This window comes from Cydia strobilella, chromosome 11, assembly GCF_947568885.1.
Source record: "Cydia strobilella chromosome 11, ilCydStro3.1, whole genome shotgun sequence".
NCBI classification, from domain to species: Eukaryota; Metazoa; Arthropoda; class Insecta; order Lepidoptera; family Tortricidae; genus Cydia; species Cydia strobilella.
Window position 1 is genome coordinate 11,897,834 of NC_086051.1, and position 24,669 is coordinate 11,922,502.

The 24,669-nt window shown below is 38.1% G+C and overlaps 2 protein-coding genes across 2 annotated transcripts in view; one reads left to right on the top strand and one right to left on the bottom strand.

Moving 5' to 3' along the window:
- LOC134745164 (ataxin-1-like) overlaps positions 1–18,690 on the top strand; it is a 42,314-nt gene extending 23,624 nt beyond the window's left edge. Inside the window, exons 2-4 of the mRNA XM_063679149.1 lie at positions 12,487–12,878; positions 13,234–13,467; positions 13,813–18,690. Of these exons, the coding sequence (XP_063535219.1) occupies positions 12,495–12,878; positions 13,234–13,467; positions 13,813–14,112 (918 nt within the window). The 5' untranslated portion in view covers positions 12,487–12,494 and the 3' untranslated portion in view covers positions 14,113–18,690. The remainder of the gene's footprint in view (positions 1–12,486; positions 12,879–13,233; positions 13,468–13,812) is intronic.
- A 1,639-nt stretch (positions 18,691–20,329) lies between these two features.
- LOC134745529 (anamorsin homolog) lies at positions 20,330–24,513 on the bottom strand. Its single transcript, XM_063679583.1, has 5 exons — positions 24,099–24,513; positions 23,442–23,668; positions 22,531–22,696; positions 21,403–21,509; positions 20,330–20,480 (listed from the first exon to the last, which is right to left on the bottom strand). The coding sequence occupies exons 1-5, from the start codon at positions 24,241–24,243 to the stop codon at positions 20,376–20,378; spliced, it is 750 nt and encodes a 249-aa protein (XP_063535653.1). The 5' UTR covers positions 24,244–24,513; the 3' UTR covers positions 20,330–20,375.
- Positions 24,514–24,669: the final 156 nt, after the last annotated feature.

Sequence of the window (24,669 nt, forward strand, 5' to 3'; positions counted from 1 at the left end):
TGCCACCATCAATGTACCCGCTCTTCTTGAGCCGACTGGCATTATCAGAGATGATGGCAAGAGGCCCGATGGGATGTCCTTGGTTCCTTGGAGCTTGGGACGGATGTTGGTGTGGGATGCTACCTGCGTAGACACACTGGCACCGTCCCACCTCCAACGGACTAATGTAAAAGCGGGCGGAGCGGCGGAAAGCGCCGAAATTTTAAAACGTAATAAATATAAGAGCCTCGGTAGAGAGTATCATTTCGTTCCATTTGGAGTTGAAACTCTAGGTCCATGGGGTCCCAGCGCGCATAAGTTGTTTGCAGAAATCGCGAAGCGTCTGGTTGACGTAACTGGTGACCGAAGAGCTGGCGGCTTTCTCGCACAACGTATCAGCATTGCGATACAGCGGGGAAATGCCGCCAGCATCCTTGGTACAATGCCTCAAGGGCCTATTTTAGATTTAAGCTAGTTATTAATTTCGTTTACGTAGTACCACTGTATATATCTTGTATGTAAATAAATGTATTTTCCATGGTGAAAACAAACACATTTGATTCATTTACGTATGTAATCGTAAGTAGGATACTTCTACTAACGAGTGTTCAATGAAAAATTATAACATACCTAAGTTGGAAAAAAAATATGTACGAGCCTTAGGCCCTCGATCATTTCACGTCTACATCCGCCTTAAACGTACGCACGTGTGAGTAATTGGTGTTAACATACTTTAAGATGCGAGTGATTATCCAGTCGAGTAGCAGTTACTTGTTGCGCCAGCGCTGGCGCCAGCAAGCTCGGCTGTCTGCGGCCGTGGGCGTCCGCTGCTTCTCGTCATAAATATGGATACCTGTTCACACGACACAGCACATGTTTATGTATTCGAGTTTCCACCTCGTCGCGTTTGCTTTAAATATTCTAGGGCTTGAAGATAACGCCTTTTACCTAACTTAGCCAGACGTTACCTCTTGTTTACTGTGCCGTATCCCGTATCATAAGTAATGTCTGGTTGTGATGGTGTGAATCGGCGGCATCCGGATGTGGAGAACCCCGGGAGAACCGGAACAAACAATTCGTCACATGGTGCTAGAATGCCCCAACACCAAATTCGGTGGCAATATTGAAGAGCTCAAGACCTTGACTGGGAAAGCCGTGGATTATTTTAATTCCAGTTTTAAATTTTAATTTTATAATGCAGTGACATGTAAAGATATGCTATACGATAAATAAAATAAGTAATGTCTGGTTGTTTGGTTCCAATGTAGGCAATGTAGATACTCGTATACCAAGTAAAGCACAATTCAAGTTACAACTTGTTTGATGTAAATTCTTATTTGTAATCGTATTAGGTGTTGTTCCTGTTTCCGATCGATAAGGCAAACCAACTACTTTATGGGCTGTATAATGTGCAAACATAGCCATACTCGTATTTATACGATGAGCTAATAAGTATATTATACCTATTAAATGTATCATTATGTACCCAGAGATCTCGAATGTTGACCGAGGCCCCTTTCTAGTTTGATGGTTTCCTTTTTTCAAACTCCTGTCCTGTCCTTATTTTGTTAGTCATCTTTACTGAAGATAGTAACTGCTATTTGTCTTCCTGACTGATAACTGTCCTTGTTTTGTCTTCTACGACTGACTGCAGCATGGCTGTGTCGATTTACGTGAATATAATATTATTAATCATAAACAATATGGTTTTTGTGTGGTGAACACAAATACCTGTTTGTTCCTGAGTCATGGGTGTTTTCTATGTATATAAGTATGTATTTATCTATATAAGTATGTGTATCGTCGCCTAGCACCCATGGTACAAGCTCTGCTTAGTTTGGGGCTAGGTTGATTTGTGTAAGACATCCCCTGTTATTTATTTATTATTTATTTTATTAAGGGCAAAAATACTTCTCAATTATTATTTAACTTTACAAAAGAAGTAAAGAGTGATAAAAACAATTGTACCAACTCGATAAGGAAAATGTATAGAAATTATTTAGGTAGCTACCAAACCGAAATGTAAACGAGCGACAATGGCGGCAGATAAACCGTACGCGGTTTTCGCTCGCTCAATGTAAGTATAAAATAAAAATTGGAAGTCTATATAAAATTCATTTTAAATGATCTGCACCTTCGTTATCATTCTGAGATACTACTTTATTGGGTTTTCCGCAATTTAAATTACCGTACCTACAAGAGATCTAACCGTAGCTCTGGCCTTGTTTGGAGATGTTAGTAATCCTGATTAAAATACAAGATTGTCCTTAGAGCGTACACTACGCACGTAGGCGTGGTGGTTTGCCTCGCCGCCGCCGCTTGTTGCGTGATCCGCTCAATAAAACTGATGTTAAACCTAGAATTGGTTATTTAAAGGAACGTTCCACCTCTTTGTCCGCATTGAGTTCAAAGTCAATTTTACTGCATAGATAGTTTTAGTGTTCGACTAAATCGCTTTAGGCAAAGTTTTGTGGACTTTATATCTTACACCACACAATTAAAAAACATATAACAGACGTTGTATTAATTAGGTACTTGTACGTTTCGGAAGTGTTATATTCTATAGAGGTCAGATTACATAATTATTTATTTATTTATTTAAACTTTATTGCACATAAAATTATAAGTACAAATGGCGGACTTAATGCCATAAGGCATTCTCTACCAGTCAACCACTGGGCTAAAAAGAGATGGTTGTTAGGTGCAGGATTAATTATGTAATCTGGCCAATTAAAGTTGACACCGACAAATTAATTTACGTGACATTAATTGGTCAAAGTGATTACGTTGGCTACGATTTACGATCATCCTATGGGCCGTGTCATGGGTAGCCGGTAAATTTTGCTTTTTGGCAATTCCTAATGCACATTTCTCAATTACAAAGTTTTCAATATAATTCGTTCTCCGAAAGGCCGCAATGCAGTTAACGAAAAAGGCAATTCCGTCTGAAAAGCGAATAGCATTCAAGACCTCACGGTTTGCCAACTGGAGCTACCTACTGTCCTTAACACACTGCCGGTCTGATACCAATCAAAATGCAACGTTAATATTAAAATTAGCTGCACAGAGTTATTCCAATCGTATTTAACAGTCGTAAGATCTTGAACCAATATAATTGAGCTTTCCGGTTACTCATAAGCCTTACGGATGTCTTCCTCACAGTTAAACTGGCTGATTGAGCATTAAACTTGGCTGTAAGTACTCAATAAGCATTGAGAATAAAACGGCAAGCAATTAACGCGTCAGCTTTACCGCAAACAAGTAAAGCTAAGTAATGTTGTGGAAACTTTACGTAACGTCGCGTGACTCCAACAGTTCATTCAGCGCTCGAGCACGACTCGCTCTACATACATACAACTAGGTACATATAAACGCTGCTGCGAGGTATCGTCTAATTCACAGTTTGGTTAGTATCAGTACTGCGACTTCTTAGAAAAGCGGACTTTGTTTTTAAATCGACCGGATCTTGATGCACCGTAATAACAGGACACATAAAAAAACCGGCCAAGTGAGAGAGACTCGCGCACGAAGGGTTCCGTACCATAACGCAAAAAAAACAGCAAAAAAATCACGGCAACAGAATTACATCATCTGTGAAAATTTCAACTGTCTAGCTATCACTGTTCATGAGATACAGCCTGGTGACAGACAGACGGACAGACAGACAGACAAACGAACAGTGGAGTCTTAGTAATAGGGTCCCTAAAAATTAACTGCATATAAATCGCAGCTAAAAACAATACATATGATAATTAAGTTAACAACGAGGATCTAGATAAATAAATGCTGTATTACGAGATTTACGAGATTAACAACACCATTAAGAATTACAATTTTAATTCAACAAAGCTCTTTGTGTAAAAAAAAGTTTTATGCCAACCAGTTTTTAGTTGGCAAACGTTTATGTAGGTTAATTAGACCGTGTAGAAATAATCCACATTTTTAAACTCATTTGTCAAAGTACTGCGTAGAATAAGTACTCTAAACGGCACATGCTCCAGCTAATCCCAAAAGGGTTCGAATAATACACATAACCTATACTGATTACTGGCAGAGATTAACGCTTTTAAAACGCTTAAGTCTTTGACAGACAATTAAATAACTGTATGTTTCTAGATGATTCAGTGAATATTGTTATAGTTGAAGTAGAGATGGAAAACTATGGCAATATTGTTGAGTAAGCTGAATTTGATCCTGTACATTTTGTCTTAACCTACCTATGCTAACTTTAGTTACTAAGTTGATGAGTATTGAGTATAGTTATGTGGGCTGTTTATTGGACTTTGTATTTATTTAAGCGATTTTGTACCATTGCGTGATAGTAGTGTATATAGGTAATGTCAAATAAAACGTAACAATACAATGATCGTTATTACACTATATGGATCAAAAAAAATAATTGAATTGAATTGAATTATGACAAAAAACTAAATCTACTAATGTATAATTATACTGCAAATTGCGTTACATGGACTGTGACTAACTATTAGTATTTCCACATAGAGGGACTATTATATTAATCCTACAATGTTAGTACTGAAGGCAAAATTACCTCCTTCCTCGCTATTGCAAGCCTTTGGTCCTGTCAGTTAGCAAATTATTATTCTAGTGACTATGCAACACTGCCTTGGACCTTAGTTGGCGAAGAGAAAACTAATCGTGTATATAGAAACGGTTGTGCATAGAAAACGTCTTTCGAAGTAGCGACGTGAAGGCTGTTTAAGGGCGGTGCAGATATCCCTAATACAAGGGGGTCGTAACAGAAAAAAGTTTAAAACCCCCTGCTCTATAACGCATGCATTTGCATAAATATTAGTGGGCGAGCGTAGCGTTCATTCAGCATTCGTACGATCAGCATTGAAAATAAAATCTATATTAAGTATATACGTTTAATCGCATATCTAAATTCTTGATTGTTTTGAATTGTCAACTCTAATGTAATAAATATAAAGTTATTTTTTAATTTGCGCTGGCGTAGTATATGTTGCATACGTAATATCGTTGCGTGTAAGTAAGTTTATTGTTGTATGGCGACAGCTGCGTGAACACTGAACAGGTGCGATCGCGATGGTATCACTCTGCGTAACGCTCTTTCAATGAAAATTAATTTAACTACTAATGTAAATAGCGGATTGAGCCGGTATCAGTAATCATGACCAGCAGCTGGACCGGTAGCTATAATTGCTACATTTGTGGTTTTTCGTGCAATTGTGACTGGGAGTCGGTAAACACAGGATGTCTCTTAAATGAATGATAATATTATGAACAGGACTGTTGGAAATCAGCACAATTTATTTGTATGTTTAGTGATTTTTAGTAGTTTCGGAGGTTTTACTGATATATATATTTTTTTTAGATGGTATTTTAATTGAAAGGTCCGTTCGTTTGTGTCTTGCTGCAGCACCTTTTATACATACCTATGTATTTGTTTTAGTTGTTTTTTTTTATCTTTAGGTTATTATGTGACACATCCTGTATTTTAATGATATCCGTGTTATAGTGTCGATCACATCTGTAGGGAAACCGGTATCAGTTTAGCATTTAAAGTAGATCGGCGACAAACAATTATAAAAAAACAGTTACCACTACATACAAAGTAGACACCTTAAAATATATATCTGAGTTAAACTAAACTTTGTAACAAAATGTAATGATAAAGTTTCATAACACAACATAATACACGAAGATACACACATGTAATCGAAATAGCTGTATTCAATCTTGCATATAATTACTAGTGTTTATGTAGTCAATTCACACTTGCATCGGCTTATCTAAGTACTCAATCATTGGCTGAATCAATTTCGTTTCCTTATCAAGCCGTTCCGCAATCTGTCATTGAATCTACGTGATAAGCACAACCAATGCCTTTCCAATGTTACACTACACGTGTTCTTCCGTCTTTCCGACAAGGTTTCATTCAAGTTCATTCTAGGTTCATTATTTCGTTTAAGGTTCCATAAATTTTTAACTCCTAGTGTACGCGTAGGTACCCGATGGAAATTAGAGATCCCGCCATCTAATATTGTTTTACCTAATTGTGTTAATAGCCTCCTTTTGCCTTAAATAACATGACTAAGTATTCACTTCTCTTTTATATGTCTCTTGTTCTTTATCTTTATTTGCATAAATTATGCTTCTAATATTACGTATTTATAAAAGCGTTTTAGTCGTATTATATCAGTAAATTTCCTCTCCCACTTTTCATACTTTGAATAATGTTTTAAATATTTATACTTTAGCAATCGTCGCAAGGCTTATGAATACCTATTTTTTACTACAGTAGTTAGAGACCACAATGAAATACGCAATTTGTCAAAGGCCGGATAAACCTGACAGAGCCAATTAGTCTATAGTTACCCCAGTTACCGGTTTTTGCCAATGGCTGTACTTCCACGGATTTCTATATCTATCGGATATTATACAGGCTGGCCCAAAAATATGATGACAAAAATTTTACTGCGGCATATAGTTGATAAATTTAACAAACGTTTGCGTATGTGTATCAAAATTAAAGGAGAATATTTTAAAGATAACACTTTTTGTTTTGGTTAATTTGTTGATTGTAGTTTTAATTTTTAATGACATTTTGTAAAAGATGTGTAGGAAAAATATTCCTAAATACACTTTGTCAACGTATTTTTGTGCCATTCTTTAATAGAATGCTCGGATAGGTACTATTCACGTTGCCCTATAGTATAGGGCCTATACGATATGATATATGTATGACACAAGCGCGATAGCGGTAGGAAATACTCGTGGGTACATGTAACTACTGACTTTCTCCCTCAGCAAACGATATCGGACCTTGTCAAAGCCCTTTTAGCTATCCGACAATGTATGTTTGTGAGATGTCAACAAAATTTTCGACCCTATTTTATTAGATACATGAAAATGTCACACTTGTATTACATCATGTATGACAAGTCTCACATTGATGCGCAGTATAAAGGAACCATAACAAACACAATTTCTGTCTAGTCTATAATTGACTGACCTCCCCATTTTCTCCCTTCCACGAAACCGTACTCACTTTCTCCATTAGAGCCTTTTGATTCAGGACCATTCACAATCGTATCACTGCGATATCTAACGATAATGTAATTCGTGATGGAGTGATTGTACACGCTCTCGATTCTACGAGTATCTAATGGAAACTCTGGCTCATTAGGAACGAGTTGTGTGACAGCGAGGGTCGGGTATGTCTTTAGCCAGACATAATACCTGCCTATATTATATGTTAATGTTAGACAGCTAACTTGTTAGTAAATCGCTACCTATTCAGTAGAAATGGCAAAAAATTAAGCATTTGGCAATGAAATGTTTGACTCTGCTGTGTGCTCAGGTATGTAAATACAAAGTTGTTCTACACACGGACATAATTAAAATCAATACAAATTGGATTTCAGCACTGAGGTACAATTTGTTCAACTCAACGAACTTAAAAAGCCGAGCCAATGACAGGTAAGAATTCCTAACCTTATCCCAACTTACATCATCTCCTAAAGCAAATACGCGTTGTATAGTAACATTTGCTTCTTATGTTTGTCGAATACTTAGCGGCTGATTCATAATAAAATTATGCAAAGAACAAAGATGCTTTTCCTACACGGTGCATGTGAAGATGGATGGAGATAGATTTGAGATGAAATCATCTGAATAAATTATAACTGAGCATCATTGTTTAGGCTGATAATGTAGAATTTATTTTATTTTATTTTCTTTATTTAGGATTACCAACAGATAATACATCTTACATGCTCTTAAATCTATATAACAATCATTACTGATGCTTATCTAATTATAGGTAACCACAACTTAGAATTGCAGATGAAGGACATTCAAACAATTTTTACCCATGATTTCAATTGAATTATTACAAGGAGATGGAGTATGTCTACAACTAACAACAAAAATACGTTGTAATTTTTTTTTGAGTACTACATTGTTGGTAATTTTACAAAGTTTTGGGTTTTTATATCCAAGCCAAAGAAGAATATTTAAAAAAATACGTTTCGTTTCAGTTAAATGATTGTAGTTTTATTTTTTATGCCATTTTGTAAAAAAATGTGTAAGAAAATTGTTCCAAAAATTTTTTGTTAACATATTTCTGGGCCATCCTGTACAAGAAAAATGGGTTGTTTGGTTATTTTTAGCCGGAAGTGCCAATAACAGTGGTTTTGCGTTTAAGCCGCCCACCGTTTCTATTTATAAAGCATCCCATAACTCCTATCACTAAACTATATTTATCTCCAATTCACGCGCTTGTTTCAATAAAACTGGAAAGCAAAATGATCCTGTCATTTATGAAAGTTTGTGGAGTAGAGGGTGGGTGGTGGGGGTGTGGGTTGGGGAGGGGACGCAACGTGAATGGCGGCGCAAGGTCATGGGCGCCGGAAGTAGGTTACGGGCGACGGGCGGCGCCCTATCGACCCGCCCAACGCCGCCCGGCACGCGATACCAACCGTTTTATTATTATACTTAGCACAATGTAAGCATTGTGTGCGCACCTTTTAAACATGACTGTAGTAGCTACATGGACAAGTAGGTATATTATATTCACATGGGAACTGGAGTTATCATTCTTGCTCGAAGTAGGTAGGTATTTTGTTGTTGTGCTTATCTACTAAGCTTTTTTCAACAAAAAGCTTATCTATTAAGCTTTTTTCGCCAAAAAGTTTTTTTAATGTGGATCGTTCTTGTAAATGCATGTTAGTAATTATGCTAACCAAAAGCACTGGAAGTAAAGTATTAAAAAATAAAATTAATAAATGAAACACTACGTACTACTTTTAAACTAATTTACCTAGGTTCCTATAAAGTTACATTAAAACCCTTAGGGACATTAGTTTAGGGGCTAGTTTACATTTTTTTTAATATATATGTTATGGCTCGGTTTGGCGGTTTCGATTTTCAACTACTACTTCGTTTTGAGACTTCAGAGTTTTTATTTCTAAAACTAAAGTTCTAATTCGATATAAGAGGTTTGACATCCTAGTCCAAACCTGAAGTTAAGAATTTGTAACTGCATCGACAGCAGTAGCAAAGCATTCGGCTACAATTAGCCGCGTTACGCTTGAATGGAAAGGCGATTGTTGGCTGCGCCCGCGACGCTGATGTAATCTGTTTTCGCGCAGATCACATATTCCAACCACATCAGATCATCGCAAGCACTGACCAGTATTATTGTGATCTCCAGACTTGTAAGAAGTAAGTTTAAAGCTTGTAGCGCTTATACTGGTTCAGTGAAGTGAGAGCGGTACATCGCTAATGGAATTAGCAACGATCGTTGGGAATTTGGCTGCCATTCATTGCGGAGTTTTTGCCGGCGGCCGCCGAACCCGCGGCCTTGCTGCTGTGTTACACTGCCATTACAATTTCCGAAGCTGTGAGATATATTTATTGGTGCCAGGGAACGGTGCGGTGGTTTGCTTGTTTCTGTAGCGCCGCGCTTTCGCCGTCTGTCGTAAGTAGTAAGCTAATTTTTGCGTTACCTTTATCACTTTTTTCTGTATTTTTCCGTAATGTTCCTACCAGTATAAACGTTTTACCTACATGTTGCTAACTCTGTAGCCATACCGTACCGACCCATATAAAAGATGCGAGAAATTTTACCTTTTATTTAACTTTGCATACACGTCACCCTCGTAAACGCTCGGCTCGCTGAAGTGATATTACCTAGAAAATGTTTACAAAATTTCACAGCTCTCTAGCAGAAATTGGTAATATCCCCGATAAATTTAAACAGGAAAACTAATGGATAAGAGTAGATTTGTTTCAGTTTTTTAAAATGTGCTAGGTGTTCTTCGAATCAGCTGAAAATAGTCCGTCCACCCCGAGTGCGGTCTCCACCGGCTAATTGGCTTGAATTTTTAACGGCTTAGTCACGACCGCATCTGTGTGACTCAGATTTGCACACAATGAAGCTGCGATGTTTCCTCCATGATGCCTTTTAAATTTGCACAAAAACGGGTTCTCGTATGCCGTACAGTTTGCAACATGGTAGGTATTATCTCACGTAAAATTAATTTGCCAATTATTTTTGTTGCCTTTATTAATCGAATTAAATATTGCAGCAAATCCTTGAGAGCTAAATATCTTCATGTTTTTTATAACTTCTAAGCCATCAAGGTCGTTTATTTCGTGACTAGTCTGGAAAGCTACCGTTGGCACAGAATAAGTAATAGTATTCCGTTGGCTAATAATAAAGCGATAGGTAACTACATAATAGGGGTCTAGGGACTTAATAATTACACAGTAATTTATTATGTTATGTCCCGATATAGCAGTGCGTGGGTGACATATAGAGGGACAAAACTATTTAGATAGTATAGTTACTGCGATGAGTTACCTAAGAGGCGCTGTCGTCTGATCGTTAAGTAAGCCTCGTAGGCTTAAGGGGAATGATAACATCAGTAGTTAGGCCTGCGGGGAGTCGTAGTCGTAAAACCGGAAAGGTCTAGTAAATGCCTGGTCGGAAATCTTAAGTGAGCCAACGTTCCGGGAAAAGATCGCTTGTCAGTTTGCCTAATGCCAATTGCCAAAGCATTATAGGCAGGCACGCTGCTTGAAATGGATAATAGTACTTACTTATGTACAGAAGGTTCTCTCTCTAACAAAGCTGATGTTAGACAGAAACCTTCTCTATCTCTTGCATAACTCCTGCTTTTACGTACAGTCGCCATCAAATATATCGGAGCGGCCGAGGTGCTCAAAAATATCTGAACACGCACTCTAGCGCCTTGACATAAGAGGCGTGTTCAGATATTTGTGAGCGCCTCGGCCGCTCCGATATGTCTGATGGCGACTGTACACAATCTTGAAAGGGGATAGTCGAACTGCCTGTGTTATCGCGGTTATAGGTACTCGTGTGACGAATACTGTTTTTCGTAACCGGCTAAATTAAAAACGGTAAATAATGGTTTTAAATCTCTTTTTCGACTGAAAACCTGTATGACAGAAAATTCCGAGAACCAAACTTACACGCAGCAATAAGTAAAACCCCTAAGGTACTCGCTCTATTCCTTCCCATTTCTTGTTTATTTCTACGATTTTTCAACAAATAAGTACTTGAACGGAAGCCGGTTTCCAAGAGGGAACGCATACATAGGTACTCCCTATACGACCACATTGTAAACATACAATAGGCACACAGGAGTACGAGATCTAATGTTTGTTTGCGCAGGTGCGGCCGGCTGCATCTTTGTTCTTCGAATTATCGCCGTGAGGGAATGCGTCCTTAGTCCTTACCACTCCTTGATTGTGTTAATGAGACCCTTCGTTACTTGTCAGTTTTCAAGTTGGATGGATGTTTATCTCCCATACCTGGATTTTATTAAGGGTAGCTTAGATATGAGTGATTCCGGGAACTTATGGTTATCGAAAAACTCCTTCGACACCGGTGATACAACCGGTCCTGCGTATTTCGTTGAGTCACCAGCTGGGCTGTCATTTTTATATGAATTTCTCAACTTTACTGACACTTTGAGAAGCAGATCATAGTTATTATATAAAAACACGAACTATGTGTCGCCACGAGTTACCTCTCTGACGCGTTACGGTTTTTTGTAAGTTGCTATTGGTGAAGGTTAAGTAATGTTAGAGGTTAGAGGCACATCTAGCAGATATCAATATTCCAATTAACGATATTTATAGGTAGTAACCGTACATATCGATGTAGTCATTAGTAGTTTTTTTAATTGTAAAACCGCTCGGTATCACACATGAATAAGCGTCCAATTAAGCCAACACTACAGAGTTTGTTTAGGAACAAAGGCACCCTAAGACGTAAAGATCGCATCTCTCGTCAAGCCCCGTCGTGCATACTGAATTAAACTTTTACGTGAATACCTAAGCTATTTATACCGCTGACGCGCCGCCCCACATTCTTATCTCGTGTACACTACGCCTCAAGGATCTAACAGATGTTGAACGTTCGTAATTTAACGCACCTATAAATGTAAGTTTAATAAATATAGAACTTGAAAGCTGCGATAAGCGAGCAGACTCATCGTAACAGCTTTATTATAATTATTATGCTGTTTTTATTGAGTGTAAATAAATTGTTATATCTCCTTCCACTGCGTGTCTAGAGTAGGAGATTGTTTATTTGGCCAGTTTTATTGCGATGTTAACTATTTTTTGTCTCGCGCAAATTGTGAAACAAAAATTATTCCCGTCGAAGGTATTTTTAATGTGTAAATAATTAAATATCCTTTGCTTGGAAACTGGATTGTGACATCATTTTTGGTTGTCGTTAGGTCTGGTTTTGTTAGTAGTCTACCATTGTCTTAATTCACACTTGAACTTTGGCCTCACTTAGACTTAAGTAGGTATTTTCCTCTACCTATGCATCTTGATCACAAGATATATAACCACAAATTTGACAATTCTTTACAGAATGACAATTGTCTGCGCCATATATTAATTTAATCGTTTAGTTGAATACCTATGGCTGATGCCACCCACACTTGTTCACTAAGTAACGTCTCGTGTTGTTTGTTGCAGCGCGTCCGATGATCTCGGCGAGACTCCCCGGCGAGGCGCTGGCCCAGCTGGGGCAGCTCGGGCCGCTGGGGCTGTACCCGCCGCCACCGCCGGCCGGCATGACGCCCGAGTTCCTCGCGCCGCCGCCCCGGCCCTACGCGCGCTACGCGCAGCGCCGCCCGCGCGACATGCCCGCGCCCCCCAACCCCCAATCTCCCTCGTTTCCTAGCTATCCGACCTTCCTCCCGCATCCGTCGTACGCGTACAACCTGTACCGGGCGGGCCCTCGGGCGCCGCAGTCGCCGGCCAACTACCCCCTGCACCGGCCCACGTCGGGCTTCGTGCCGCCGGCTCCGGCGTCCCATTCACCACCAGTGTCTGCGCCGGCGCCTTTACCTCCTGTCCACAGAGACGTAAGTAGCTATTGTGTTCTGTCATTTGCGAAATTTATTACAAAATATCAGACGTAATGGGCAAAATAGTCTTGTTTGCTCTGGGCTAGATTGATGGCTATTGACATGATCTGATAGCAATTTCCGATGGTTCCGGTACATGAATTTGTATTTTGGCAACTCTTAAGGCGCTTTCATATTTGTCACTCGCCTAAAACATCTCACGATGCGTAGTCAACTCACGGCTCCGAAATATAAATTCAGCATTTTCCGCTTTGTTATTGCCAAATCATCTTTCACAATCCCGTTACACGTGACACTATGTTGATACCCTCACTGTAACCAAATTTGTAGTTTATTCCTTTATCAATTTCAGGAACCTCCAATTTCACCCGAGCGCGGCGCGCCCGCGGCATACTTCTGCCGTGGTGCCCTCATTCGACTCGAGGATGGTTCGCTTCGGCGCGTCGAAGAGATGAGGACAGAAGACTTTGTGATGAGCGCAGAGCACAGTGGTGACCTGGCGTTGACTCAATGCACGCTGCTACGGCTTGACGAGCGGGGCGACCGGCTCGCGCTCACGCTGACGTACGATAGGAACCGGGCACAGGTTTGTACTTCTATTATCACATTTCATGTCTAAAAGGCTAGATGGATGGAAGGATGCCTAGAAGGGATCTTTAGATTCCATCAACTTACTTGCGATAGAATTAAAACTTGCTTTAAGCATGACACTTTTGATTAGAAACTAAAATAAGACGAGAAATGAAGACTTTCGATTAGTATTGGTAGGCGTCCGGTAGTTTGGACTACTGAATTTATTATGGTTGTGGCCATGGCCATCCTAGGTTTAACCACCGCAAAATAGATATTCGTGTGTCAATAGGAGTCTTAGCTTCCAGTTATTATCCTCTCTTAACAAGTAATAAACATCATGATATTTATTCGTTTCCAGGTGGAGCTGGACTCGACCGTAGACCACCCGTTCTTCGTGTACGGGCGTGGCTGGGCGTCCTGCAAGCCGGAGCGCACGCTGGCGCGGTACGGGTTGCACGTCCAACGACTGCAAGTAGGAGATGTGTGCGTGTCTCTAGTCGCCAGGAAGCACGCCTCCGCGTCTCTCCCCCCGCACCCCTCCTCCGCGCCTCCTCAGACGCACCCGGAGAACCTCAGCGTTAAGGAAGACGCTCGCAAGCGGCGGTGGTCCGCTTCAGACGTGCTCGAAGACGACCGCCCCCTTCCAAAGAAACGCTGAAGCGTCGTGATCGTCCTAAAACTATCGTTTAGTTCGTTTCTTCCCATAGTTGACGCGGATTTTGAGCTGAATTAGTGATCGAACGCTTCATCTTCCTGCTATCTAACGAAATCAGCTTCGCAATATTCTCACGTGGATAGTGACAATAACCCAGTGAGTGAGTCGCGTGCCCGTGCGGCCGCGGCCTTCCGCTGTACTATCGGGAACTTTAGGTGCTTTTTACTGTCGGGTGCTTCTGTCGCATATGTGTACGTACGACAATGTAAATATGTATGTAATTATGATATTTAGATCAAAGTTCAATGTTACACTCCATGACTAACTAAATGTATCACAAATATGTGACCGAACGTTTGCGCGATGCGTAGGAGAGCATATAAAAATATTTTTGCACATATATAGATACCGAAACAAATCAAATCATTAATCTGTTTTTTTAGTTTAAAATTATAGTGATGAGAACCGAAAAACTTAATGAGCACAAAAATAACAATGTGTATGTTTCTACCAGATCTTATAGTAGGTTAGATTTTGTGATAAACAATGAGATTTTCAATCGCCAGTCCGTCGAGACGGCATTGCATATTATGTTAAACAAAGGTACAATGAATGTTTGGTAGGGTTAGCTATGGGCTTACGTTCTAAATGAGGAAGGGTTTCCTTGCCTTTTCACCGTTAAGTGAGGCTGCTTTTCCACCAGATAGGTGGTTAATGTTAAAGGCTAAACGAGATCAAAACTAAACTACAGAAATATGGCTAAGCTAGGCATTAAGTCCGCCTTTTGTACAATTTTATATCGTGCAATAAAGTTTAAATAAATAAATATGACTCAATTACGGTATTGACCAGAGCTAAACGGCATAACAGAGCGGGTAAATGCGTATAACTCGCTTCCAGGCTCTCATCCGTAGCTCGCAATCCTTCACAAAAGACATGTTCGTTCGACATCAAACTTCGTTGATTAATTAGAAACACAGCTAGTCTGTAGACATCTCTGGTAGAAAAGCCGTCTGAGTCAGGCGGGGAAGACGTAGCCCACTCCCATGGTTGTGACAGACATATCCCGGCTCGCGAAACAAACAACCAAACAAACCCTGCTACAAACTTTCCCTATTGGCTGTAGTAAGGACCGAACTTGGAGGTGGTGGCAAATTTATCTGACAAATAATTTGATCGTATTATACATTATAATATCTATTCTAAAAATAAAATATATATGTACCTATATTATGACGTTAAATGTCATCTCTATTGTTTTTAGACGTCCATGTGTAATACACATAACTTTTCTATGAGAAGATTGTTGTATACATAATAAACACACAGTCTGTGATATTTTGTAGTTATTGGTCAGAGTAGATATGAAGTATTGCTTGAATAAAGGATATATGTTTAAGAGTACTAAGTGCGTAATCGGTAAGGAGCTATATAGATGTCGTATACTCAAAAATTTCGCTGGAGGAAACAAACAAAATACATAAACAAGTAGAGTCTGTGATTTTATACATATGTATATCGTTATACCAAATAACGACAAATGCAAAGGCCATATCAAAATCCAATTAATTTTAAATATTATTAAGTGAATATTTACCGTTCTTCATTTGGTATATTTTTATTTGCATAATATAAATAGTAGAGTTTCACATGGATTTCCAACCGAATACACGTATTATACGTACTTAGGTATAATGTTGAGTGTAATGATATGGGTACAAGGATGTTTGCCATGCTAGGCGGGCCTGGCCCGCGGGACACGGGGTAGTTGTTTCATTGTACCGTAAATGTTACGTGCTTGTTAATTGTATGTTAATTATTAGTGGCCGGCCCGGCACCGCGCCCGGACACGGCCGGCGGAGCGTAGATAAAGAGCTAATAATTTGTTGTATAATGTATGTAATTCTAGTTTTATCATGTTTATTATTATATTTTGTAATTGTAATGAAAGATCTCATTTTATTAATCGGTATTTTCTAACAAGGCGCTTCATTAGATCATGACTAAGCCTACCTCACAAACTTGAGACCGGGCGGCGCGCGCCGCGGCTGGTCGCCAACAAGATCTCAATTTGATGAAAATAAACTTATAAAAAGACTGGGACGCTTTACTGAATGTTGTGGGATAGTAGTTTCTTTGAAGATATTACTTAAATTATGATATAGGAAGGAGCATTTATTTAGTGAACGGGCGCTCCGGGCGCTCCCGGCGCGACGCGCTGCGCTCCTCTTCCAAGCAAGCAAGTCGCTCGCTCGACTCGATTAGTACAAAAAGTATTATTTCTCAAAATTTTCAATTCAGAAAGTATTAACTTAATTTCAATGAAGGGTGCTATACGAAATGTTTTCGTTGACGTGTCAAGCACAATACATACTTAGGACACTAATGTCCCGATATTTGCAATATTTTGGGTATAAATTGGCAGAATCAAAGTTCTTCCAAGACTAAAAATTTATTGAAATGTAGGTAACAGTTTATATTCCAAACCAGCTTCAGAGTTTTGTTCCCTTGAACTACTAACGTATGTTCTATGTATTATAACAGTTGCAAGCCAATGTAAATTAGATATACAAAATCGATTTTAACTATTATATTTACAATCAATAATTACTTCATATGGAGTAGTTATCACAACATTTATAAAACCATTGCTGTCAAGAAAGTTATATTTTTCCATCAACTTACATTATGATCAGACAATACCTATCCAAATACTATATTTGTAAGTGAGAAACAATAATATATATGAGGTAATCACACTTGAGCAAAATTACTTGATTTCTTTGCACCATGTTTCCAAATAATAATAAAAAATAATTATTGACGATAGCGTTAAGGCAAGTTTACACAGTCTACGATTAAGTGTAAACGAGCCCTAAGCTGGTTGAAGCAGGTCTCAGTTATTTCTGCTCAACTGATCGTCTCATTTTTGTAAACACGAACAAAGTTTCTGCATTACGCAATGAATAGCAAAGCACTTTTTTCAACACATCAATAAAAAATCTAGTGAGCTAACAGAAACTTTGGTCCTGTATAATTGAATACGTTATTATGTCACGAGTGTTCTTAATGTTACGCGTGGCAAGGCCAGGAAATTATATATTATATTCATCGTTAAGTTTATTTCCGTTTTATTTCTTTAAAATTCGCTTGTCGACAATAAGATACATATATACCTAATCATTCTTTCTAATTCCAACGTACAGATATGATCACTATTCTTGTGGTCGAGTGATCTTTGTATGAGTGTTCAAACGTAGAGACCGACTATCGGCACATTGATAGAAATAAAACGTAGAAATAATTGCAATTATCTCTTTCCATCTAGACGCTGTAACAAGTCATTGATTCAAGTGTGTGACAGAGATATAATTATTTTATAAGTACACGAATGACTCGACCTGCGTTGCATAGTGACAATAGATATCATACTTAGAGTGCAGTGTTTCGTCGTTGCCAACAGAATTAACGGGCATTATTCCATACGCTATGCTGACTATATGACCTTCTCATATCGGTATATCGAGTCACATTTTAACCTTTAACCAAAAAGAACCCTCGGTGGGCGAGTCCGACTCGCACTTGTCCGGTTTTTTTTACTTATAAATATATGTATATTGCAATTTATAAATATATTTTAGCGTGAGAACACTGGGGGCCTAGCCAAAATGACAATCGTTTGCGCTACGACAACGATTGACATCTTGACTAGGCCCCCTGGTCAGCAATACCGATTCGGGAGATAGGAGTTTGAGCGTGTCGAATAGAAGCCCATGATTTCCACAGTTTGTAGACCTTCCCAACTAACCAAGTACTTCCAACACAAGATTGTGCCATCTTACAGATTTCTTATTATATTCAACTGTTTTGGTCAAGATAACGAATTCCCAATAAAGGAATACCTGTCTATATACGTTATCTATTTCCATGATTAAAATATTCTTAATTATTGGTTAAAATCGACATGATATCCAACTTAACCTCAAACAGGTTTTGATAGTGTTAAGCTGTGAAATAACAACTTTGATAGATACTAGGTGATTTTAGGGTCGTGATCCTGAATGTCAATAATGTGTTAAGATGGTCATATCATAATAAAAAAACTTCCCCATGGGGCTAACCAGAAAATCACGAAATTAAATCTAAAGTACACCATTGACGGCCCGAAACAGACGAAACGTTTGGGCCCAGGAGTAGGTATATTTTTTTCACGATTTTCATATAGGTCTTATATGTATATCTTAATACATTTTTGACACTGGATCACGGCCCTAAAATCATCCAGTATATTTGTTACAAAATCACCTATCATGAGAAGCTTCTTAATATATCTATAATAGAAATACAGATAGATGCTTTTACTGGAGAAGTTGTGTCATTTATGTAATAGAAAAATAAATATAAAATTGTTATATAATTATATGATGAATGGCAAAATATATATGTATATTTTATTGTATAGCGGAGTGAGTACTATTTCAGATTATGTAAATGGAAAATGTTATAGACCGAGATGTGTTAAAATAGGTTAACTGTTTGTAAAAAGAAGAGAAAATATGTATAACTGAATATTTGCTACAAGAGCGTTTTTTTTACAACCACCAATATTTTGCGACCAGCAGCAGGCCTCGCCTGCGAGATAGACTACCCGTCCCACTCTAATTAATACAGTTAGAAAAAGACGGGTCTAGTAAGTCTATCCCGCGGGCGAGATACTGTGGCGTCCCTCCTGTGCTCTACAGGCGTATTATGTTTGCGCTATTCGCTCAAGTCGTGACATGACATGGATACGTTACTTTCTGACACAGCGCGTTTAGAAACTATATAGCGCTATACATTATGTCATGTGTGACAAACCCGTCGTGTCATTTGGCAAGACCATAATACGCTTGCTAATATGACAACAACCCCTGATTTACTGATGTGTACAGATAGTGCATAATTGTTTTCCTTCGTATTTCCTCGGAACGTTCGTATTTGTCATGCTATTTCAGTCAACTTAGTACTTTTTGTACCGAGACTGACTGAAATAGCAAGACACGTTAGCAAAATATACGAATAATTAGAAATGCCTTTGGAAAAGGAAGCTATTGAGAAAAAATAGTGGTTAATTTTGCGAATGGAAAAATCGCTATCAGAAAAAGAGATTTGACAAAAATATACGTACGCCAATCTCATTTTGAGCTGGGTGCACCAACTGTTGGTTACCATATAATTAGGTACATTCGCTATTTTTTGCTATCTCTACAAGTGATAGCTGCAATATTTAAATTGATCTCTCAACTGCTGTTGGTGCAACACGTTCATGAGTGTACTAGTAAAAAAGGAAGGAATAAAATACACTTTATACCTAATACGACATGACAATGACACTTATTTTGACCGATATTACTTTTCTACATAACAAGTTATAGTAAACCTTATTAGAATGCGTGGAAGTTCACTTTAATCTGACCCCTTTGTCGCCTTTGACGGTCAAAAAATTGATGGGAAAAGACAACAAACAACAGAAGATTAAGGATTAAAAATAAGGACTTTAAAATCGAAAAGCTTTATATTATTTACCCACGTACGTACGAACGAAATAATCACGTCCCTTACTACGAACCAGCCATTGATTGAGCGAATAGGCGTCATTTACGGAAACGTTTACAAAAATATAGTAGTTTAGAACAATGTAATAAAATGCTTCAGAGGAAAGACTTGACAAAATAGCCGCAACGGCGAAATTCATTATGTTTACTTAACTACTTTTAGACAATCCCCAGTTGCACAAATGTTCATTAAATGGTTTTGACATACCTACATGTTTTTTTTAAATCATGATATTCATGATGAATCAGATTATCAGAAGGTCTATTTGACTAGTCAGTGTCAGAGACTGTAGCCAAGCTGTCCACGTTCTCATCACAGACAATGAAATACTAAAACGCATAGTCTTAGTGCTAAATATTGTATTCAGCAAATTTGCAACCGCCACATGGTTTTGGTAGCTGAAGCTACCAGCTGTCACCCTTATTTTATTATAATAATAGAGTTCACTGAAAAATATCAATCATGCGAGTGGATATTTAGCACTATATAACATGTCTTAGTATGTCTAACTTTATCTGTGATTCTAGTATGTAATTAATAAATTTCGTTTTAACATTTGTGCAACCCAATACAAAACTACTAGCACTAAATCTACAGGAAGCATCAACATAATGAAAAGTAAATGAGTACTTACAAAAAGTTTATTATCAATAATCACAACAATACTATCTTCAGATGTCGGACTTAAGGTCCAGCAGCACTTTCTCGCCGGGCTTGAAGGCCGGCATGCCGAGGTACGGGCACGTCGCGCAGCGGAACGCGTCGCCCAGGTAACACTGCAAACGGAATAGTAATTATTGTGGAGGCAGGGAAGTAGGCAATTAATTGCTGGCTAGGTATTCGTTTTAAATAGACGAGCTTACGAATTTTCTCGCATCGGTCATTAATTGAGTATGTATAACAAAAACCTGACTTCATAAAATATTACCTTTATCATCATTACATGGTCTTTTCTCTGCAGTTCCACTTCTCCAAATATCGCTTTCCGATAGGAGATGCACGAAGTTAGTATACATAAATCACTACCTATAGGTATGCTATAATATTTGAAGAGTACCTAAGCGGTGGTGGCCGAGTGGATAAGACGTCCGACTTTCAAGGAAAAAAGAAGAAAAAAAGAAAGGAGAAAGAAAGAAGAAGGGAGGAAGGAAGGAGGAGGAGGTTTGAAGGTCGCGGGTTTTTCAGACCTTATGTCCAAAATATCATTTGATATTTACCACTGGCTTTACGGTAAAGGAAAACATCGTGAGGAAACCTGCATACATCTGCGAAGAAATTCAAAAGATGTATGTGAAGTGAAGTCCCCAATCCACATTGAGCTAGCATGGAGACTATATCCCAAGCCCTCTCGCGCATGAGAGGAGGACTGTGCCCAGCAGTGGGACTACAGGGACGGTGTAATCGTTAAGTGCAGCCAGTAACAATACATATTGTATTACACCCTGTATAGGCTGAATTATTATAACCTTGATCTCTTCAAGATGACGTGACTCGGTCATGATCTGATGAATCTGATGATAATAGGACCATCAAGTGTGAAGTATAAAAAAACATCCTGACCAATTGAAAACTCCCTCCTTTGAAATTTTCTTTATTTCGGCTTTAAAATAAACTGCTGTCATTTCAAACGTTTTACTAGTATTTATATACGTATAAATTGGTTATAATTATAACTTGTTTAATCACAGGGATACTTACGCTTCCACAAGAAGACTTGGGAGTTTCTTTGACCTGTCCATTGAGTTCCTCAGCCAAACCGCACGAGCAATCTGCGCACGCCTTCCGCTTACCCGTTGTGGCGCACACTGGAACACATAATAAATAAATACATATCATGAGACAGTCTTACACAAATCAACCCACAATTGATACTAGATGACGCTAAAGTAGAGCCTTGCTAATTCGGACCCTCGAAAATCCAGTGAATGCGATATTTCGGACGGACCCGACGCGGGCAGCAGGTCCTGGATTTGCGAGGCTATAACTATATAAGTATCTGAGGGGTCTTCATTCTTTTTGACCTAGGGCCATGGCCATGCCTTTGGCTTACATGGTTGTAGGTCCAGCCAGTTTGGAAGAGAAAATATTTTTGAACCTGACTGTAACTACCTATATAATATAACAGTGATTCATGATCATAATCATGAATGATTAGCTTTGTTTCAAGTCAATGCAAAACAAAGTCACTGACTTCTTACTATTACACAACATTACGAAAACAATCCCTGATACTTTGTATTAAAGTTCAATTTAAGAACCAAGCACCTGTAAACAGTAACTGAATTGAATCGCCGCGTCATTCATACGTAACGGCGTTCAGCTAATTCGCAACACAAAACCTCGGAGCGGCGCGTCCATTGGAACACAAAACCTCGATGTTTATATCTCCGCGCTATCATTATCATTATCATCAGATACGTAACTGTTAGTATTGTGATTGTTTTTGAAGTATGTATTTGCAACATCACTATATTTCACATAATGAATTTAATTATTTTGTATATTTATTTCATGTCTTTTCTTGCCATCATAAGTATTTTAATGACTAAAACAAAACATAATAACAACTAGGCTTATATAGAAAAGGTATAATGCTAACAATCTGTATAATATAAGCAGAGCAGGAGTACGTCAAAAACATAAAATATTTTATTTAAAAAAAAGGCATGTATCAACCCCTTATTCTGACACTATTGATTCTTTTAATTAAAACAAGTAACAGAACTACTCTAAAATAATTCATTACAAAATGCTATGCATTGTTCTGTAACATTGACCTTTGAATTTAAAAATGTACCAGTTGTATAAAATGTTAGTGCTGCTTACCTCTAAGTGATTCTTTATCAGGTTTCTTGAGATCATCTTCGTCCAGCAGCTGGTCAGAGTCAATGATGTCGTCATCATTGTCCCCCGTCCAGGCCACCTCCACTGTATCATCTAGTTTCCATACTGCTGGCTTGCTGCCTAGTTTCAGCTGTGCTTTTGATCCTACCTGGAATATTATAAAGAGTGGTGGAGACTTCTATAGATATGTCTTGTACACATGCATGTTTTATAGCTATTAGAGATTGATGATATCTTCTTTTTCCTTGCCTTTAGAGATTGTATTGCAAATACTCCCAGTACTGTTTGAATAGAATATTGTTGTATAGAATAAGAGAGTACAGGGAGCACTCCAACTACCCATAGGTGTTGGCCTTTCTAGGTCTTTCACACCATGCTGTCTTTCTGTCTTTTCCAGTTTTAAATTTTATCATGCATTAAATAAATAATTTGCTGTTGTTCAGTAAACTTGGTATACAATGCAATTAATATGCTTACATCATCCTGATACTGAAGGTTTTGTAACAAATTGCAGCTAAAATATTGATTGTAAAATATTGGTGATTATTTCATTATCAAATTAATCATTTAAGCTTTATCTATATCTTTGGCTAAGAGTGTCTATTAGATAATCATACTAGAATTAGACCAAGAAAAGTCTGCTACAATTTTCATAGCATACGTATGTGTAAATAACACTTGCACTGGGTGTGCTATCAAAATCGTTGCAGACTATTCTTGGTCTAACTAATATCTGCAAGTAATAATCTGACACATCCTCAATATTTAAAGTGCAAGACTTAATTTTAGCTGACATTGACAGGTAATAAGGGATTTTTTTCGACAACCTACTAAAAAATAGACTTTTTTAAAATAGAAGTTTGCATATTTAAATCTGTATTTTGGCATCATACCTCAAATTTAGGCTTCTCAGCTGTGTAGACACCATCAGCTTGTGTTACATTGAGGAACCCATTTAGTTTGAGTGCTGAGCTAATGTCTGAAGCATCCTTCACCACCAACTTGCCACTGGGTTTGAGGAGTTTGATCAGGGTTGCCAGGAGACTGTCACTGTGGGTGACAGAGTGTGGAGGGACAATGTTGGAGAGTATCATGTTGAAAGATGACTGTGGCCTTGAAGCTGTAAATTTTAAATTATTGCATTAAACCCTACATTGATATTATATTTAAGGAATCAAATTATAAGAAGTTCATACAGTATTCTTTAGATAGCCAGGCAATTACCAACGTAGCTGAAAATACATATATTATACCCTAATAGATATGTGAATGATTTCAGTAATATTTAGATAGGTACTTGCTAGCTAAATTACAAACGCAACCTTATACTATGTGTAAGCATAAATATACATGGATATATTGGATATAATTGCAACATAACACGCATTAAGGGGTCTGGGTTTTTTTTTTTATAGCAGTAATTTTTAATACCCATTTGATGTCCTTGACACTGCTGGATTTACCTAATCATTACACTAGAATAAATATGGTGTAATATAATATTCATAGTCTTACTTCATAATGTGTTACAGGTAGGGAATTGAACTTACTTTCAGTAATCATTTCCGAATTTTCGAGAACGACATTACCATTATTCGTCGCACTTTGAATGTCAGCCACTATTTTGCTCAGCGCGTTTTGTTCGCTGCCTTTCCAAATAACTAACACATTATCGCCGCTCTTTAAGGTATTCATTGTGGCTTGCCCTCAAATATATACTCTTGATGATTGATTTCTTCCGTTCTGTGCTCCGAGCTTGTAATTTATGAAGAAACTATTAAGCGAATGTTCAGTATTTAATGTAAGACGCTTGAACGTGTGTTGCCGAATCAATAACTGCGCGAACACTTCACTAGGTCTCAGTTATATATGTTACTCTATGCTATGCACTAGGTTAGAGCAGTCGATTTGCTGTAAATCGAATTAAATAGCGTTAGAAAAATTGATAACGCGTGTACGTGATGTGATGTCCTAGTCCTACTTGCGTCAAGCAGATGAAATGAAAATGATGAAATGAAATTGACAATGACAAATTGACAATCATTTATGGGGTTGCCTTATAAGAATGCTGCTAAAACCGAGTGCATTACATATTTTGTTATAACAACTTTTCATATATTA

Bases quoted from the DNA above. Each gene is read 5' to 3' on its own strand.
- LOC134745529 (XM_063679583.1), bottom strand. From the start codon at position 24,243: ATGAATACCTTAAAGAGCGGCGATAATGTGTTAGTTATTTGGAAAGGC. The intron at 22,697-23,441 runs GTATGATGCCAA...ATAATATTCCAG, and splicing joins CTGAGAAGCCTAAATTTGAG to GTAGGATCAAAAGCACAGCT. The intron at 21,510-22,530 runs GTAAGCAGCACT...TATGTGTTCCAG, and splicing joins TGATAAAGAATCACTTAGAG to TGTGCGCCACAACGGGTAAG.